Here is a 20,423-nt window from a genome sequence, read left to right as displayed (position 1 = left end):
GTTTATAGAAACCCAGGTTATTGTGTGCTGTTGTTTCACAATCATTGGCCTCAGAACTATGGTAAAGGCTTGTGGGTTTCACCTTGTGAATTTGTTCCCAAATAATTTTTTCCAGGGTGTCTGTGAGGAGATGACCTATGAAGAAATCCAAGAACACTACCCTGAGGAATTTGCACTACGGGACCAAGATAAATATCGCTACCGCTATCCCAAGGGAGAGGTAAGGGTTGGAGGGGCTGCCTGACTCCTAGAACACCTGCCAGTATCCTCATTCCAACTACCAGAATTCCACAGTCTCCTGGACAGCTTTAGAAGCAGAGTAAAGCATATTTTGTAGCAGCTGACATCCCACAAGGCACATGATAATCTGGCTCTTGCCTGCTTCTTTTCCATCTGCTTTCAGGAGGGCTCACTTTATCCTACATGTTGTCTTTAGTTTATTTTCACTAAAGACACTTCATATAGTTCAACATACTCCTGACATATTATTGCCAAGTTGCCTAAAGCTCCGGTCACTCTGGGAAGTGGGTTGAAGACCCAAGGAACAATGGCTAATAGTTTAACTAAATTCTTTGCCACCACATGAACCAGACCATCAATTCCCTATTCCCATATCAGGTGGGTCCTTATTGCTTTCAACCCAGACTCCATTTAGCCAGTTCCACACTGGAAATTATTTATTAGTCATACTCCATTTCTGAAATAAATTCCTGGGAACAATTATCAGAAAAGCAGGACACCAGCGAAGATAAAACAACAGACATCATATGTTACAAACCACATTTCACATTTTTATCCTCATCCTTTGAAATGACATTCTAAAGTCAGTCTGAGTTTGCCTTTATTTTCCTTTACATATTTTGAAGGCTATATTATTGGAGGCATACAAATTTAAAGTAATTATATCTTTTGACCAAATTGCATGTTTTATTATTAATAATAATATTACCCTAATAATATTCCTTGCTTAAAAGTGTATTTTGTGTAAGATTAATACAGCTATATAATTGTTTTCTGCTTAGTATTTGCCAATTTAATCTTTATTTACTCTATTACATTCAACTTCTCTATTTTTGTTTAATGTCTCTTGTAAACAGCATATATTGGCTTTTGTTGTTTTTAATACAAACTGAAAATATATGCCTTTTGAATGGTAATTTTGGCACATTTACTTTTATTGTAATGACTGAATTATTTGACCTTATTTCTAGTCTCTTATTTTGAGCTCTTTATGCTTAGTTTATTTTTCTGTTTCTCTCTTCTTTACAATTGTGCTCCTGAGTTTTTACATCTATATTTAAGATATATAATCAGTTTCATTCTTTTAGAGATTACTCTTAACATTTTAATATACATGATCAACAAAATCTAAAATCAGTACCTTCACTTTTCCCCTAAAACAATATAATAACTTCAGAACTCTTGTGCTTCCCTCACCTAAATTACATATTAATTGTTTTGTATTTTAGTTCAACCTTGTGTCTTAATCCTCAAATGAATTATATTGTTATAATTAAACTATTTATGCAGTCAATGTCTATTTAGATTTAACCACATTAACCACTTCCTTTAATCATTTTTTCTTCATTTTTAATAGGAAATTTATTGTCAAATTGTTTTCCATACAACACCCAGTGCTCCTCCCAACAGATGCCCTCTTCAATGCCCATCACCCACTTTCCCCTCCATCCCACCACCCATGAACCCTCAGTTTATTCTCAATTTTTAAGAGTCTCTTATGGCTTGGCTCCCTCCCTCTCTAACTGTTTTTTTTTCCCTTGTGCTCCCCCATGGTCTTCTGTTAAGTTTCTCAGGATTCACATAAGAGTGAAAACATATGGAATCTGTCTTTCTCTGTATGACTTATTTCACTTAGCATAACACTCTCCAGTTCCATCCACGTTGCTACACAGGCCATATTTCATTCTTTCTCATTGCCACGTAGTATTCCATTGTATATATAAACCACAATTTCTTTATCCATTCATCAGTTGATGGACATTTAGGTTCTTTCCATAATTTGGCTATTGTTGAAAGTCCTGCTATAAACATTGGGGTACAAGTGCCCCTATGCATCAGAACTCCTGTATCCCTTGGGTAAATTCCTAGCAGTGCTATTACTGGATCATAGGGTAGATCTATTTTTCATTTTTTCAGGAACCTCCACACTGTTTTCCAGAGCAGCTGCACCAGTTTGCATTCCCACCAACAGTGCGAGAGGTTTCCCGTTTCTCCACATCCTCTCCAGCATCTAGAGTCTCCTGATTTTTTCATTTTAGCCACTCTGACTGGCACGATGTGGGATCTCAGTGTGGTTTTGACTTGTATTTCCCTGATGAGGAGTGACGTTGAGCATCCTTTCATGTGCCTGTTGGCCATCTGGATGTCTTCTTTAGAGAAGTGTCTATTCATGTTTTCTGCCCATTTCTTTACTGGGTTATTTGTTTTTTGGGTGTGGAGTTTGGTGAGCTCTTTGTAGATTTTGGATACTAGACCTTTTTCCGATATTTGCAAATATCTTTTTCCCATTCCGTTGGTTGCCTTTTCGTTTTGTTGATTGTTTCCTTTGCAGTGCAGAAGCTTTTTATCTTGATGAGGTCCCAATAGTTCATTTTTGCCTTTAATTCCCTTGCCTTTGGGGATGTGTCAAGTAGGAAATTGCTGTGGCTGAGATTAGATACTTTTTTTCCTGCTTTCTCCTCTAGGGTTTTGATGGTTTCCTGTCTCACACGCAGATCCTTTACCCATTTTGGGTTTTTGTGTGTGTGTGTGTGTGAATGGTGTGAGAAAGTGGTCTAGTTTCATCCTTCTGCATGTTGCTGTCCAGTTCTCCCAGCACCATTTGTTAAAGAGACTGTCTTTTTTCCATTGGATATTCCTTCCTGCTTTGTCAAAGATTAGTTGGCCATACGTTTGTAGGTCCAATTCTGGAGTCTCTATTCTCTTCCATTGGTCTATGTGTCTGTTTTTGTGCCAATACTATGCTGTCTTGATGATTACAGGTTTGTAGTAGAGGCTAAAGTCTGGGATTGTGATGCCTCCTGCTTTGGTCTTCTTCTTCAAAATTACTTTGGCTATTTGGGGCCTTTTGTGGTTCCATACAAATTTTAGGATTGCCTGTTCTAGCTTCGAGAAGAATGCTGGTGTAATTTTGGTTGAGATTGCATTGAATGTGTAGAAAGCTTTGGGTAGTATTGACATTTTAACAATATTTAATCTTCCAATCCATGAGCATGGAATGTTTTTCCACTTCTTCATATCTTCTTCACTTTCCTTCATAAGCTTTCTATAGTTTTCAGCATACAGATCTCTTACATCTTTGGTTAAGTTTATTCCTAGGTATTTTATGATTCTTGGCACAATTGTGAATGGGATCAGTTTCTTTATTTGTCTTTCTGTTGCTTCATTATTAGTATATAAGAATGCAACTGATTTCTGTACATTAATTTTGTATCCTGCGACTTTGCTGAATTCATGTATCAGATCTAGCGACTTTTGGTGGAGTCTATCGGATTTTCCATGTATAATATCATGTCATCTGCAAAAAGTGAAAGGTTAACTTCATCTTTGCCAATTTTGATGCCTTTGATTTCCTTTTGTTGTCTGGTTGCTGATGCTAGCACTTCCAACAATATGTGAAACAACAGTGCTGAGAGTGGACATCCCTGTCGTGTTCCTGATCTCAGGGAGAAAACTCTCAGTTTTCCCCATTGAGGATGATATTATCTGTGGGCTTTTCATAAATGGCTTTTATGATGTTTAAGTATGTTCCTTCTATACCGACTTTCTTGAGGGTTTTTATTTTAAAAAATGCTGAATTTTATCAAATGCTTTTTCTGCATTGATCGACAGGATCATATGGTTCTTATCTTTATTTTATTAATGTGATGTATCACATTGATTGATTTGTGAATATTGAACCAGTCCTGCAACCCAGGAATGAATCCCACTTGATCATGGTGAATAATTCTTTTTATATGCTGTTGGATTCGATTTGCTAGTATCTTATTGAGAATTTTTGCATCCATATTCATCAGGGATATTGGCCTGTCGTTCTCTTTTTTTGTCGGGTCTTTGTCTGGTTTAGGAGTCAAAGTAATGCTTGCTTCATAGAATGAGTCTGGAACTTTTCTTTCCCTTTCTGTGTTTTGGAACAGCTTGAGAGGGATAGGTATTATCTCTGCTTTACATGCCTGGTGGAATTCCCGAGGGAGGCCATCTGGTCTTGGACTCTTATTTGTTGGGAGATTTTTGATAACTGATTCAATTTCATCGCTGGTTATGGGTCTGTTCAAGTTTTCTATTTCTTCCTGTTTGAGTTTGGTAGTGTGTGGGTGCTAAGGAATTTGTCCATTTCTCCCAGGTTGTCCAGTTTATTGGCATATACTTTTTCATTGTATTCCCTGGTGATTGCTTGTATCTCTGAGGGATTGGTTGTAATAATTCCATTTTCATTCATGATTTTATCTATTTGGGTTATCTCCCTTTTCTTTTTGAGAACCCTGGCTAGAGGTTTATCAATTTTGTTTATTTTTTTCATAAAACCAACTCTTGGTTTCATTGATCTGCTCTACAGTTGTTTTTTTAGATTCTATATTGTTTATTTCTGCTCTAATCTTTATTATTTCTCTTCTTCTGCTGGGTTTGGGGTGTCTTTGCTGTCTGCTTCTAGTTTCTTTAGGTGTGCTGTTAGATTTTGTATTTGGTATTTTTCTTGTTTCTTGAGATAGGCCTGGATTGCAATGTATTTTCCTCTCAGGACTGCCTTCACTGCATCCCAAAGCGTTTGGATTGTTGTATTTTCATCTTCATTTTTTTCCATATAGTTTTTAATTTCTTCTCGAATTGCCTGTTTGATCCATTCATTCTTTAGTAGAGTGTTCTTTAACCTCCATGGTTTTGGAGGTTTTCCAGACATTTTCCTGTGGTTGATTTCAAATTTTATAGCATTGTGGTCTGACAGTGTGCATGGTATTATCTCAGTTCTTTCATACTTATGAAGGGCTGTTTTCTGACCCAGTATGTGATTGATCTTGCAGAATGTTCCATGTGTACTCGAGAAGAAAGTATATTCTGTTGCTTTGGGATGCAGAGTTCTAAATAGATCTGTCAAGTCCATCTGATCCAATGTACCATTCAGGGCCCATGTTTTTTTATTGATCCTGTGCCTAGATGATCTAGTCATTGTTGTCAGTGGGGTATTAAAATCCCCTGCAATTACCACATTCTTATCAAGAAGGTTGCTTATGTTTATGATTAATTGTTTTATATATTTGGGGGCTCCCGTATTCACTACATAGGCATTTATAATTGTTAGCTCTTCCTGATGGAAAGACCCTGTAATTATTATATAATGCCCTTCTTCATCTCTTGTTACATCCTTTAATTTAACGTCTAGTTTGTCTGATATAAGTATGGCTACTCCAGCTTTCTTTTGAATTCCAGTAGCATGATAGATAGTTCTCCATCCCTCACTTTCAATCCGAAGGTGTTCTCAGGTCTAAAAAGAGTCTCGTGTGGAAAGAAAAGAGATGGGTCTTGTTTTTTTTTCTTTTTTTATCCATTCTGATACCCTATGTCTTTTGGTTGGAGCATTTAGTCCATTTACATTCAGTGTTATTATAGAAAGAGATGGGTTTAGCGTCATTGTCATGTCTGTAGTTTTCATGCTTGTAGTGATGTCTCTGGTACTTTGTGGTCCTTGCAACATTTCACTCAGAGAATCCCCTCAGGATCTTTTGTAGGGCTGGTTTAGTGGTGATGAATTCCTTCAGTTTTTTGTTTGGGGAAACCTTTATCTCTCCTTCTATTGTAAATTACAGACTTGCTGGATAAAGGATTCTCAGCTGCATATTTTTTGTTTGTCACATTGAAGATTTCCTGCCATTCCTTTCTGGCCTGCCAAGTTTTAGTAGATAGGTCTGCCACTACTCTTACGGGTCTACCTTTGTAAGTTAAAGCCTGTTTATCCCTAGCTGCTTTCAGAATTTTGTCCTTATCCTTGTATTTTGCCAGTTTCACTATGATATGTCATGCAGAAGATCGATTCAAGTTACGTCTGAAGGGGGTTCTCTGTGTCTCTTGGATTTCAATGCCTTTTGCCTTCCCCAGATCAGGGAAGTTCTCAGCTATGATTTGTTCAAGTATACCTTCAGCCCCTTTCTCTCCCTCTTCTTCTAGAATTCCTATGATACAGATATTGTTTTGTTTCATTGCATCACTTAGTTCTCTAATTCTCCCCTTGTACTCCTGGATTTTTTTTTATCTCTCTTTTTCTCAGCTTCCTCTTTTTCCATAATTTTATCTTCTAATTCACCTATTCTCTCCTCTGCCTCTTCAATCCGTGCTATGGCTGCCTCCATTTTATTTTGCACCTCATGTATAGCATTTTTTAGCTCCTCATGACTATTTCTTTGTCCCTTGATCTCTGTAGCAATAGATTCTCTGGTGTCCTCTATGCTTTTTTTCAAGCCCTGTGATTAATTTTATGACTATTATTCTAAATTCTTTTTCTGTTTTATTGCTTAAATCATTTTTGATCACTTTGTTAGCCATTGCTACTTCCTGCAGTTTCTTTTGAGGAGAATTCTTTCCTTTCATCATCTTGGGTAGTCCCTGTGGTGGCTCCAAACTGCAGAGCACTTCCCTTGTACTGTTCGGAGTAACTTGTGTTGGTGGGCAGGGCCCCAGTCAGATCTGATATCTGCCCTCAGCCCACTGCTGCGGCCACAGTCAGACTGGTATGTACCTTATCTTCCTCTCTCCCAGGGGCAGGACTCACTGTGGAGTGGTGTGGCCCTTGTCTGGGCTACTTGCGCACTGCCAGCTTGTGGTGCTGCTTATGGGATCTGGCATATTACCCAGGATGGATCAGTCGGGTGCACAGAGGCGGAAGGGGCAGGCTTCACTCACTTTGCCATTGGTGGTCCCCTGCAGGAGGGGCCCTGCAGCATGAGGGAGGCAGGCCCCGCTGATGGATGCATCCACAGAAGCACAGCATTGGGCGTTTGCTTGGTGCAAGCAAGTTTGGTGACAGGAACAGGTTCCCTTTGGAAATTCAGCTGGGGGGTGGGAGAGGTAGATGGCACTTGCCAGCACCTTTGTTTGCCCACTGAACTAAGCCCTGTTCCAGGGCTCAACAACTCTCCCTCCTGGCATCCTCTCGCCCTCCCTGCTCTCTGAGAGCAGAGCTGTTGACTTTTAACATTCCAGATGTTAAGTCCCACTGGCTTTCAGAACTCACAGAATCCGGTCCCTCCACTTTTGCAAGCCAGACTTCGGGGGCTCTGCCTTCCCAGGTGGGCTGCCCCTCCATGGCCCCAGCTCCCTCCCACCAGTCCATGTAGCATGCACCGCCTCTTCACCCTTCCTACCCTCTTCCGTGGGCCTCTTGTCTATGCTTGGCTCTGGAAAGTCCATTCTGGTAGTCTTCTGCTAGAGGTTTTCTGGGTTATTTAAGCAGATGTGGGTGGAATCTAAGTGATCAGCAGGACGAGGTGAGCCCAGCGTCCTCCTATGCCACCATCTTCCCCTCTGAGTCCAATCATTCTTTATTCTTGTATCTCAAGTTTTTCCTTCTGTGTTAAATTTCCATCTTTCAGAAATTACTTCAGTGATGGGAGCCAAGGTGGCTCAGTCAGTTGAGTGTCTGACTCTTGGATTTGGCTCAAGTCCTTACTTTGTGGTTTGTGGGTTTGAGCCCCATATCAGTCTCAGTGCTGCTGTTGCCAAGCCTGTTTTGGATTCTTTCTCTCTCTCTTCCCCTCCTCTGCTCTCTCTTTCAAAATAAACAGATAAACTTACAAAAATTACTTCAGTGAGGATTTATTGGCAACAAAGTAATCTTTCTGTCTATAAGTGTCTTTGGGGAAGTCCTCAATACCATGTAATAATTTGCCTGAGCATAAAACTCTAGGTTGATGGATTGGTGAGGCTAAGACTTCCACTTCTATATTAAATGGTAATGGAGGGAGGGGGCATCTTTGTCTTGTTAAAGACTGTAGGGGAAAGGCTGTCAGTTTTTACCCATTGAGGATGATATTAGCTGTGGGTCTTTCATATATGGCCTTTATGATCTTGAGATATATTTCTTTTGTCCCTAGTTTTTTTTTTTTATCAAGAATAGATGCTTTATGTTGTCAAATGCTTTTTCTGCATGCATTGAGAGGATCATATGGTTCTTATCCTGTATTTTATTAATGTGGTGTGTCACTTTGATTGTTTTATGAGTTTTGAACCAGACCTGCAGCCCAGGAATTAATCCCACTTGATTGTGGTGAATATTTTTAATGTATTGTTGAATTAGGTATACTAGTATCCTGTTGAGAATTTTTGCATTCCTTTTCATCAGGGATATTGGTCTTTAATTCTCCTTTTTAGTGGGGTCTTCAGTTTTGGAATCAAGGTAATGCTGGCTTCATAAAAAGAGTTTGTAAGTTTTTCTTCCATTTCTTCTTTTTTGGAACAGCTTGAGAAGAATATGTATTAAGTCTTCTTTAAATATATGTTACAATTTCCCTGGGAAGCCACCTGGCCCAGGATTCTTGTTTCTTTTGAGCTTTATGATTACTAATTCAATTTCATTGCTGGTTATGGGACTGTTCAAATTTTCTATTTCTTCCTGTTTCAGTTTTGGTTGTTCGTGAGTTTCTAGGAATTTGTCCTGTCCCTTTCTTCCAGAATGTCCAGTTTGTTGGCATATAATTTTTCACAGTATTCTCTTTAATTGTTTGTGTTTCTGTGGTGCTAAGTGTAATCTCTCCTCTTTCATTCATGATTTTAACTACTTGGGTCCTTGCTTATTTTAATAAGTATGGTTAGGAGGTTATCAATTTTGTTTACTCTTTCAAAGAACCAGCTATTAAGTTTAATTGATCTGTTCTACCATTGTTGTTTTTGTTTCTTTGTTTGTGTGTTTGTTTCTATTTTATTTCTGCTCTAATATTTATTATTTCCCTTATTCTGACTTTAAGCTTTATTTGCTGTTGCTTTTCTAGCTTCTTTAGATGTAAGGTTAGATTGTGTATTTGGGGCCTTTCTTGCTTATTGATATAGACTTGAATTGGAATGCACTTTCCTCTTAGGATTGCCTTTGCTGCATTCCCAAAGAGATTGGACTGTAGTGTTTTCATTTTCATTTGCTTCCATGTATTTAAAATTTTTTTCATTAATTCCCTGGTTAACCCATTCATTTCTTAGTAGGATGTTCTTTAGCTTCCGTGTATTTGAAGACTTTCCAAATTTTTTCTTGTGGTTAACATCAAGTTTCATAGTGTTGTGATATGAAAATGTGCATGGGATGATCTCAATCTTTTTGTATTTGTTGAGGGCTGATTTGTGACCTAGTCTGTAATCTATTGTGAAGAATGTTCCACACACAAAGAATAATGTGTATTCTGCTGTTTTAGGATGAAATGTTCTGAATATATCTGTTAAGTCTATCTAGTTCAGTGTGTCATTCTAAGCCATTGTTTCCTTGTTGATTTTCTGCTTACATGATCTTTCCATTACTGTGAGTTGGGTGTTAAAGTCTCCTATTATTATTGTATTATTATCGATGAGTTTATTTATATGTGCTACTAATTGGTTTATATATTTGGGTTCTCTCCAATTGGGGGCATAAATATTTACAATTGTCAGATCTTCTTGGTGGAGAGACCCCTTAATTATGATATAACTCCTTTCTTCATCTCTTGTTACAGTCTTTGTTTTAAAATCTAGTTTGTCTGATATAAGTATGGCTACTCTGGCATCCATGCTCCTGGATTGGAAGAACAAACATTATTCAAATGTCTATACTGGAGCGCCTGGGTGGCTCAGTTGGTTGAGTGTCCAGCTTTGGCTCAGGTCATGATCTCGCAGTTCATGAGTTCAAGCCCCATGTCAGGCTCTGTGCTGACAGCTCAGGGCCTGGAGCCTGCTTCAGATTCTGTGTCTCTCTCTCTCTGCCCCTTCCCCGCTCATGCTCTGTCTCTCTTTGTCTCTCAAAAATGAATAAATATTAAAAAATTAATGTCTATATTTCCCAAAGCAACCTACACATTTAATGCAATCCCTACCAAAACACCACCAGCATGCTTTACAGACATAGATCAAACAACCTTAACATTTGTAAGGAACCACAAAAGACCCAAAAGAGACAAAGCAATCCTGAAAAAGAAAAACAGAACTGGAAACATCATGATTCCGAATTTCAAGCTATATTACAATGCTGTAGTCATAAATACAGGATGGTCCTGGTACAAAAACAGACACATAGGCCAATGGAACAGATTAGAAAACCCAGAAGAGGACCCACAACTATATGGTAGTCTTTGACAAAGCAGGAAAGAATATCAAATGAAGAAAAGACAATATCTTCAATAAATGTTGTTGGGAAAACTGGACAGCAATGTGCAGAAGAATGAACCTGGACTACTTTCTTACACCATACACAAAAGTAACTCAAAATGGAGGAAAGATCTAAATGTGAGACAGGAAACCATCAAAATCCTAGAGGAGAACACAGGCAGCAACCACTTTGACCTTGACCAGAGTAACTTCTTACTATACACGTCACTGAAGGCAAGGGGAACGAACAAAAGCAAAAATGATATTTATCAAGATAAAAAGCTTCCACATAGGGAAAGGAAAAGTAAAACAATCAACAAAACTAAAAGGCAGCCTGTAGAATATAAGATATTTGCAAATGACATATCTGATAAATGATTAGTATTCAAAATCTGTAAAGAACTTATCAAACTCAACAACCATAATACAAACAGCCCAGTTAAGAAATGGGTAGAAGACATTACTAGACTCTATTACAAAGAAGACACCCAGATGGCTAACAGACACATGAAAAGATGCTAAACATCACTCATCATCAGGAAAATACAAATCAAAACCACAATGAGATACTACCTCACACCTGTCATAATGGCTAAAATTAACAATACAAGAAATAGCAGGTGTTGGCAAGGATATGGAAAAAGGAGAACCTTTTTGCACTGCTGGTGGGAGTGCAAACTGGTGCAACCACTTTGATCAGTGTGGAGTTTCTTCAAAAAACTAAAAATAGAACAACCCTAAGATTCAGCAATTGCACTATTAGGTATTTACCCAAAGGATACAAAAGTACAGATTCGATAGGCTATATGCACCCTATGTTTGTAGCAGCATCATTAACAATGACTATACTATGGAGAGAGCCCAAATGTCCATGGACCAATGAATGCATAAAGAAGATGTGGTATATATACACAATGGAATATTACTTAGCCATCAAAAAAATGTCATTTGCAATGATGTGGATAGGTCTAGAATGTATTATGCTAAGCGAAATAAGTCAATCGGAGTAAGAAAAATACAATATGATTTCATTCATATGTGGAATTTAAGAAATGAAACAGATGAACATATAGGAAAGAGGGGTGAGAGAAGAAAGGAAAACAAAGCACAAGAGACTCTTAGTGATAGAGAACAAACTGAAGGATGATGGAGGGAGGTGGGAGGGAGATGGGCTAGATCGGTATTAAGAAGGACACTTGTGATCAGCACTGGGTGTTGTATGTAAGTGATGAATCACTGAATTGTACTTGTAAAATCAATTTGCTCTGTACACCAACTGAAATACAAATTTAAAAAATTAAACTGTACCTTGACCGTTGTTTTCTTTCAGCATTTTGAAGATATTGCCACCACTGTCCTCTGTGTTCTAATGTGGCTAAGAAGTCTCCACTCAGGTTAATTGCTGCTTCTCTTCTCTCTGGCTGCCTTTAATGTCTTTTATCTTCATTGTTTTGAAGTTCCACTGTGATATGTCTGAATATTTTTTCATTTATTTTGCTTGGGATTAAACTTCCTGAATCTGAGGATTGGGATTCTTCATCAATTCTAGAAAACTCTAAGACATTATGTCTTACTCCTTTTTCATATTTTCTCCTTCTGGAAGTACAGTTTAATGTGTGTGAATCCTGCCCCTATACTCTATGTTACCTAAATTATTATTATTTTTAAAGTCTTTGCTGAATTTTGAGTGATTACTTCAGGACTATCTTCTAAATCACTGTTTCTTAATTTGTATCTAATCTTTTGTTTACTCAATGCAATGAGTTTTCGGATTTAATAAATATATAAATTGTTTCTAGAAATTCTATTACTTTTTTAAAATCTACATTATATTTAATATCATCTTCTTTCTTCTTTACATTTTTATTCCATCTTCTATTTCTTTATAAATTTGAAACATTTATTTTAAGTTTTGGATCTTTTATCTTAAATTTTTAGAGTTCTCTTATTGTTTCTACTTATTTTCATTCATCGTAGCTTATTTCCCTTGTGCGTTATGTGAGCTTCTATGGGCAAAATTTATATGTAAGAATCCCACAGCCTACATTGAGAGAATTCAGGGATAATTCCCATTTGCTTCTTCCATAAAATTCTGGGAACTAATGACTTGAAGTCACTTTTTGTTAAACTCTCATCTTAGCATTTTCCAAAGCACATGGGTATTGTAATTCTGAACCACAAACACACCTGATGGTAGGTTTGTGGTTAATATATTACTACAGGAATATTTTCCTTATTTTTCTACCAAGAGTCAAGCAGAGACAGATAAATGACATTTTTCCTTTTGCCTGTGGATATTTTCTCTTTAATTTTTATATAATTTGTTATCAAATTGGTTTCCATACAACACCCAGTGCTCATCCCAACAAGTGCCGTCCTCAATGCCCATCACCCATTCTCCCCTCTCCTCCAGCCCCCATCAACCTTCAGTTTGTTCTCAGTATTTAAGAGTCTCTTATGATTTGCGTCCCTCCCTGTCTGTTTGTAACTATTTTTTCCCTTCCCTTCCCCCATGGTCTTCTGTTAAGGTTTTCAATATCCAGATACGAGTGAAAAATATGGTATCTCTCATTCTCTGACTGGCTTATTTCACATAACATAATACACTCCAGTTCCATCCACGTTGCTGCAAATGGCATGATTTCATTCTTTCTCATTGCCAAGTAGTATCCCATTGTATATATAAGCCACATCCTCTTTATCCATTCATCAGTTGATGGACATTTAGGCTCTTTCTACAATTTGACTATTGTTGAAAGTGCTGCTATAAACATTGGGGTACATGTGCCCCTATGCATCAGCACTCCTGTATCCCTTGGGTAAATTCCTAGTAGTGCTATTTCTGGGTGGTAGGGTAGTTCCATTTTTAATTTTTTGAAGAACCTTCACACTGTTTTCCAAAGTGACTGCACCAGTTTGCATTCCCACCAACAGTACAAGAGTGTTCCTGTTTCTCCACATCCTTGCCAGCATCTAGAGTCTCCCAATTTGTTCATTTTTGGCACTCTGACCAGTGGGAGGTGGTATCTCAGCGTGGCTTTAATTTGTACTGCCCTGATTATGAATGACGTGGGGCATCGTTTCATGTGTCTATTGCTTATCTGGATGGCTTCTTTGGAAAAGTGTCTATTCATGTCTTCTGCCCATTTCTTCACTGGATTATTTATCAGGTGTGGAGTTTGGTGAGTTCTTTATAGATTTTGGATACTAGCCCTTTGTCCGATATGTCATTTGAAAATATCTTTTCCCATTCCATTGGTTGCCTTTGAGTTCTGTTGATCATTTACTTTGCAGTGCAGAAGGTTTTTATCTTGATGAGGTCCCATAGTTCATTTTTGCTTTTAATTACCTTGCCATTGGAGATGTGTGGAGCAACAAATTGCTATAGCTGAAGTCAAAGAGGTTGTTGCCTGCTTTCTCCTCTAGGGTTTTGATGATTTCCTACCTCACATTCAGGTCTTTCTTCCATTTTGAGTTTATTTTTGTGAATGGTGTAAGTGTTCTAGTTTCATTCTTCTGCACGTTGCTGTCCAGTTCTCCCAGCACCATTTGTTAAAGAGACTGTCTTTTTTCCATTGGATACTCTCTCCTGCTTTGTCAAAGTTTAGTTGGCCATACTTTTGTGGGTCCAATTCTGGAGTGGACCAGAATTTGTGGACCAATTCTATTCCATTGGTCTATGTGTCTGGTTTCTGCCAATACCATACTGTCTTGATGATTACAGCTTTGTAGTAGAGGCTAAAGTCTGGGATTGTGATGTCTCCTGCTTTGGTCTTCTTCAAAATTACTTTGGCTATTCAGGGTCTTTTGTGGTTCCATACAAATTTTAGGATTGTTTGTTCTAGCTTTCAGAACAATGCCAGTGCAATTTTGATTGGGATTGCATTGAATGTGTAGATTGCTTTGGGTAGTATTGACATTTTAACAAGATTTATTCTTCCAATCCATGAGAATGGAATGTTTTTTCATTTCTTTGTATCTTCAATTTCCTTCAGAAGCTTTCTATAGTTGTCAGGATACAGATCTTTTACGTCTTTGGTTAGGTTTATTCCTAGGCATTTTATGGTACTTGGTGCAATTGTAAATGAAATCAGTTTCTTTATTTCTCTTTCTGTTGCTTCATTATTGATGTATAAAAATGCAACCAATTTCTGTACATTGATTTTGTACCCTACGACTTTGCTGAATTCATGTATCAGTTCTAGGAATCTTTTGGTAGAATCTTTCAGGTCTTCCATGTAGAGTATCATGTCGTCTGCAAAAAGTGAGAGTTTGACTTCTTGTTTGAAAATTTTGATGCTTTTTATTTCATTTTGTTGTCTGATTGCTAAGGCTATGGCTTCCGACACTATGTTAAACAACAGTGGTGACAGTGGATATCCCTGTCATGTTCCTGATCTCGGAGGAAAACTCTAAGTTTTTCCCCATTAAAGATGATATTAGCTGTGGGCTTTCATAAATGGCTTCTATGATGTTTAAGTATGTTCCTTCTTTCCCTACTTTCTTGAGAGTTTTTTTTAAGAAAGGGTGCTGTATTTTGTCAAATGCTTTTTCTGCATCTATTGAAAGAATCATGTGGTTCTTATCCTTTCTTTTATTAATGTGATCTATCACATTGATTGATTTGCAAATATTGAACCAGCCCTGCAGCCCAGGAATGAATCCCACTTGATCATGTGAATAATTATTTTCATATGGTTGAATTCGATTTGCTAGTATCTTGTTGGGAATTTTTGCATCCATATTCACCAAGGATATTGGCCTGTAGTTCTACTTTTTTGTGTGTGTGGTCTCTGTCTGGTTTGGGAATCAAAGTAATGCTGGCTTCATAGAATGAGTCCAGAAGTTGTCCTTCCATTTCTATTTTCTGGAACACCTTCAGAAGGATGGGTATTAACTATGCCTTAAATGTCTGGTAGAATTCCCCAGGGGAGCCATCTGGTTCAGGACTCTTATTTGTTGGGAGATTTTGATAACTGATTATATTTCTTCATTAGTTATGGGTCTGATAAAATTTTTTATTTCTTCCTGTTTGAGTTTTGGAAGTGTGTGGATGTTTAGGAATTTGTCCATTTCTTCCAGGATGTCCAGTTGGTTGGCATATAATTTTTCATAGTATTTCCTGATAATTGCTTGTATTTCTGAGGGATTGGTTGTGATGAATCCATTTTCTTTCGTGATTTTATCTCTTTGGGTCCTCTCTCTTTTCCTTTTAAGAAGCCTGGCTAGAGGTTTATAAATTTTATTTTTTCAAAAAACCAACTCTTAGTTTCATTGATCTGTTCTACTGTTTTATTTTTTTTATTCCTTATTTCTTTATTTCTGCTCTGATCTTTATTATTTCTCTTCTTCTGCTCGGTTTTGGCTTTCTTTGTTGTTCTGCTTCTAGTTCCCTTAAGTGTGCTGTTAAATGTCGTATTTGGGATTGTTCTTGTTTCTTGAGATAGGCCTGGATTGCAATGTATTTTCCTCGTAGGACTGCCTTTGCTGCATCCCAAGGGGTATGGACTGTCATGATTTCATTTTTATTTGTTTCCAAATTTTTTTTAAATTTTTTTTAATGTTTATTTATTTCTGAGACAGAGAGAGACAGAGCATGAGTGGGGGAGGGACAGAGAGAGAGGAAGACACAGAATCTGAAGCAGGCTCCAGGCTCAGAGCTGTCAGCATAAAGCCTGATGTGGGGCTCAAACTCACAAGCCATGAGATCATGACCTGAGTCGAAGTCATTCTCTCAACCAGCTGAGCCAGCCAGGTGCCCCTCTGTATATTTTTTAATGTCTTCTTTTCCTGGTTGATCCATTCATTCTGTAGTAGGATGTTCTTTAACCTCCATGCATTTGGAGGCTTTTCCAGACTTTTTCCTGTGGTTGATTTCAAGTTTCATAGCATTGTGATCTGAAAGTGTGCATGGTATGATCTCAATTCTTTTATACATATTAAAGGCTGTTTTGTGACCCAGTGTGTGATCTATCTTGGAGAATGTTCCATGGGCAGTTGAGAAGAATGTATATTCTTCTGCTTTACAATGGAAAGTTCTAAATATACCTGTCAAGTCCATCTTGTCCAGTGTATCATTCAGGGCCATTGTTTCTTATTGATTTTCTGTGTAGATGATCATTGTTATAGGTGGAGTATTAAAGTCCCCTGCAATTAACTACATTCTTACCTATAAGATTGCTTATGTTTGTGATTGTTTTGTATATTTGGGTGTTCCCGAATAGGTTGCATAGACATTTATAATTGTTAGCTTTTCTTGATGGACAGAGCCTGTAATTTGTTATATAAATTCCTTCTTCGTCTCTTGTTATAGCCTTTAGTTTAAAATCTAGTTAGTCTGATATAAGTATGGCTACTCCATCTTTCTTTTGATTCCCAGTAGCCTGACAGATGGTATTCCCTCACTTTCGATCTGAAGATATCCTCATGTCTAAAATGTGTCTCTTATAGACAGCAAATAGATGAGTCTTGTTGTTTTATTCATTCTTATACCCTATTTTTTTATTGGAGCACTTATTCCATTTACATTCAGAGTTATTATTGAAAGATATGTATTTAGAATTATTGTGTTATCTGTAGGGTTCATGCTTGTAGTGATATCTCTGGTCTTTTGTGGTCCTTGGAACATTTCACTCACAGTGTCCCCCTTAGGATCTCTTGTAAGGCTGGTATGATGGTGATGAATTCCTTCAGTTTTTATTTGTTTGGGGAAACCTTTATCTCTCCTTCTATTCTGAATGACAGGCTTGCTGGATAAAGGATTCTTGGCTGCATATTTTTCCTGTTCATCACATTGAAGATTTCCTGCCACTCGTTTATGGCCTGCCAAGTTTCAGTAGATAGGTCTGCTACTACCCTTATGTGTCTACCCTTGTATGTTAAGGCCCATTTATCTGTAGTTGCTTTCAGAATTCTCTCTTTATCTTTGTATTTTGCCAGTTTCATGATGATATGTCATGCAGAATATTGATTCAAGTTATGTCTGAAGGGGGTCTCTGTGCCTCCTGGATTTCATTGCCTGTTTCTTTCCCCAGATTAGGGAGTTCTCAGCTATGTTTTGTTCAAGTACACCTTCGGCCCCTTTCTCTCTCTTCTTCTTCTTCTTCTGGAACTCCTATGATATGGATATTGTTCCATTTCTAAAATTTTTTAATGCTTATTTATTTTTGAGAGAGACAGAGACAAAATGCGAGTGGGTTAGGGGCAGAGAGAGAGGGAGACACAGAATCCAAACCAGGCTCCAGGCTCTGAGCTGTTAGCACAGAACCCGATGTGGGGTCCTAACCCATGAACCGTGAGATCATGACCTGAACTAAAGTCGGTCGCTCAACTGAGTGAGCCACCCAGGCACCCCAATATTGTTCCATTTCATAAATCATTTAGTTCTCTAATTCTCCCCTTGTGATCCAGAATTTTTTAATTTCTATTTTTCTCCATTTCTTCTTTTTCCATAATTTTATCTTCTATTTCACCTATTCTCCCTTTTGCCTTTTCAATCCTCAATGTGACTGCCTCTATTTTATTTTAAACCTCATTTATAGTATTTTTAATTCATCACTAGCGTTTTTTAGTTCCTTGAAATCTGCAGCAATAAGTTCTCTGCTGTCTTGTATGCTTTTTTCAAGCCCAGAGATTAATTTTATGACTATTATTATAAACTCTTGTTTAGTTATATTGTTTATATCTGTTTCAAACAATTCTTTAGTTGTCATTTCTTCTTGGAGTTTCTATTGAAGAGAATTCTTCTGTTTCATCATCTTGGCTAGTTTCCTGTCCCTATGTGTTTTAAAAGCTTATTATGTGTCCTGCATCTGTGAGCACTACTATATTAAAGAGATCTCATACATTGTCCAGGGCCTGGCCCTTCAGGAGGTGTTTTTTGGAGAGTGTTACTTGCTCTCTGCTGTTGTGACTTTGGTTATTTTATCTCCCTACTTATAGTGATGTTTCGGACCCTCCACCAAGTGTGCTTTGATTTGTTCATTGAAGTAGCCCTGGGAAAGAAAACAAACAAAAAACAAACAGAAAACAAAAACACACAAACACAAACAAACAAAAACAAAAAAAACCAGAAGCACCAGCTACAAGCAAACCACAGGGTGGAAGCAGTGATGATGGAGGAGGCCTCATGCCATATGAAGAGAGAAATGACAGGGGCAGGGAAAAAAAATAAACATTGATCAGGCAGAGAAACTATACAGCTTAATACAGAGAGAGAGAAAGGAAAAAAAGAAGAAGCCGGGAAAAAGAAAAGAAGATAATGTTGTCCAGACAGAGAAACTATAAGGCTAATTACTCCAGAGAGAGAGAAAAGAAAATAAAGAAGGAGCTATAGAACATGTATCAAGAGAATGGACTAAATATGTCTGCTTAACCAAACCAACAACCAGAATAACCAGACTAGAGGGGGGAAGAGATAAGGAGAAAAGGAAGGGAGAATATATCTATATAATAAGAATTGTCCAAGAATTAAATCAGGCAATCCAACAGCACTGGTTTGGAGGAGGATTCGTCTGGTTCATCAGCATCAATCCTGCTCCAGTAGATATGCAGTTGCCACACGCAGGAGTGGTTTGGCTGTAGGCGGGTCCCGCTTCCACTGTGGGCCACACTGTCCAGTCCTATCCCTGAGACCCCATTTTGGTGGTGGTGGGGAGAAAAATGGCAACACTCCAGTCCCTCCTCCATTGACCTGGAATCCCAAACCACTCTGTTCAAGCCGTCATCACTGCTGTGGGCACAAACGAGGTGGTTTGTCTCGCTCTGCTTATTCCTATGTCCTGGCACTTGACTGGGATTCAAACTTTCACTCTGCACACCCCGGTACTGGGGAAGTGCCACTCTGCACCACCCGATATATGGTCTCTGGCTGGTAAATGCAGGCAGGCTTTGTCCTGTCCCACAGCACTCCAGGGAGGGGATCACTTTCTCCTACTACAGACTGTGCCCTTGACTTAGCCACCGAGCCCGGACTAGCTCCTCTCCTCCCCAGGTGCACTAATCGGGCAGCCAACCCCAGTCTTGAGAAAGCCCCTCAGTTAGAGATTGGATCTTTCTTTGTCCCAGTCTGTGGTTTTTTCTCTTGTCCAGATACAGTCTTATGCTTCCCCAGCCTCTCTTTCTCTTCCCTTTGTCTCTCTGCAAAAGGGGATCCCCTTCTGCAGTGGAGATCCTCTCCTCTGCAGAAGGGGATCCCACTGCTCCACTCATTTTATCTCTCCCAGTTTGCAATCACACATCTATGGCCCATCAGGTTGTCCTGGTGGTTCCCTGGAAGCGACTCTGTCTGTGTTCCTCCTGGACTCTTAGGGTTCAAAGTCCTTTGGCTTCAACACTTCTTTGTTTGAGAGATTAGGGAACCTCAGATTCCCCTACTTCTCTGCCATGTTTGCCCCTCCTCCTATGGATATTTTTTTTCTGGTTTACACTTCTATTAAGGATGTATCCTTGGGGTACCTGGGTGGCTCAGTCGGTTGAGCGTCTGACTTCAGCTCAGGTCATGCTCTCATGGTTTGTGGGTTCAAGCCTTGCGTCGGGCTCTGTGCTGACAGCTTAGAGCCTGGAGGCTGTTTTCGGTTCTGTGTCCCCCTCTCTGTCCCTACCTTGCTCATGCTTTGTCTCTCTCTGTCTCTCAAAAGTGAATAAAGGTTAAAAAATTTAAAAAAAGATGTAACAGAAACCCATGGGGAAGGGGAAGGAAAAAAAAAGAGGTTAGAGTGGAAGAGAGCCAAAGCATAAGAGACTCTTAAAAACAGAACATTGGGGCGCCTGGGTGGCTCAGTCGGTTAAGCGTCCGACTTCAGCTCAGGTCATGATCTCACGGTCCGTGAGTTCGAACCCCGTGTCGGGCTCTGTGCTGACCGCTCAGAGCCTGGAGCCTGTTTCAGAGTCTGTGTCTCCCTCTCTCTCTGACCCTCCCCATTCATGCTCTGTCTCTCTCTGTCTCAAAAATAAATAAACGTTAAAAAAAAATTTTTAAATAAAAAAAAAACTGAGAACAAACTGAGGGTTGATGGGGGGGTGGGAGGGAGAGGAGGCTGGGTGATGGGTATTGAGGAGGGCACCTTTTGGGTTGAGCACTGGGTGTTGTATGG

General features: G+C 38.7%; 1 protein-coding gene across 7 annotated transcripts in view; it reads left to right on the top strand.

Annotated features, from left to right (window-relative positions):
* The window catches only part of PFKFB1 (6-phosphofructo-2-kinase/fructose-2,6-biphosphatase 1), a 136,041-nt gene that overhangs the window by 110,358 nt on the left and 5,260 nt on the right, over positions 1 to 20,423 (top strand). For all 7 annotated transcript variants that reach the window (XM_027053469.2, XM_027053471.2, XM_027053470.2 and 4 more), the window contains one exon: positions 116 to 220. In XM_027053469.2, the coding sequence (XP_026909270.1) occupies positions 116 to 220 (105 nt within the window). The remainder of the gene's footprint in view (positions 1 to 115; positions 221 to 20,423) is intronic.

The sequence above is a fragment of the Acinonyx jubatus genome, chromosome X, assembly GCF_027475565.1.
Source record: "Acinonyx jubatus isolate Ajub_Pintada_27869175 chromosome X, VMU_Ajub_asm_v1.0, whole genome shotgun sequence".
In the NCBI taxonomy this organism is placed as follows: Eukaryota; Metazoa; Chordata; class Mammalia; order Carnivora; family Felidae; genus Acinonyx; species Acinonyx jubatus.
This window is presented reverse-complemented; position numbering and strand designations above follow the sequence as displayed.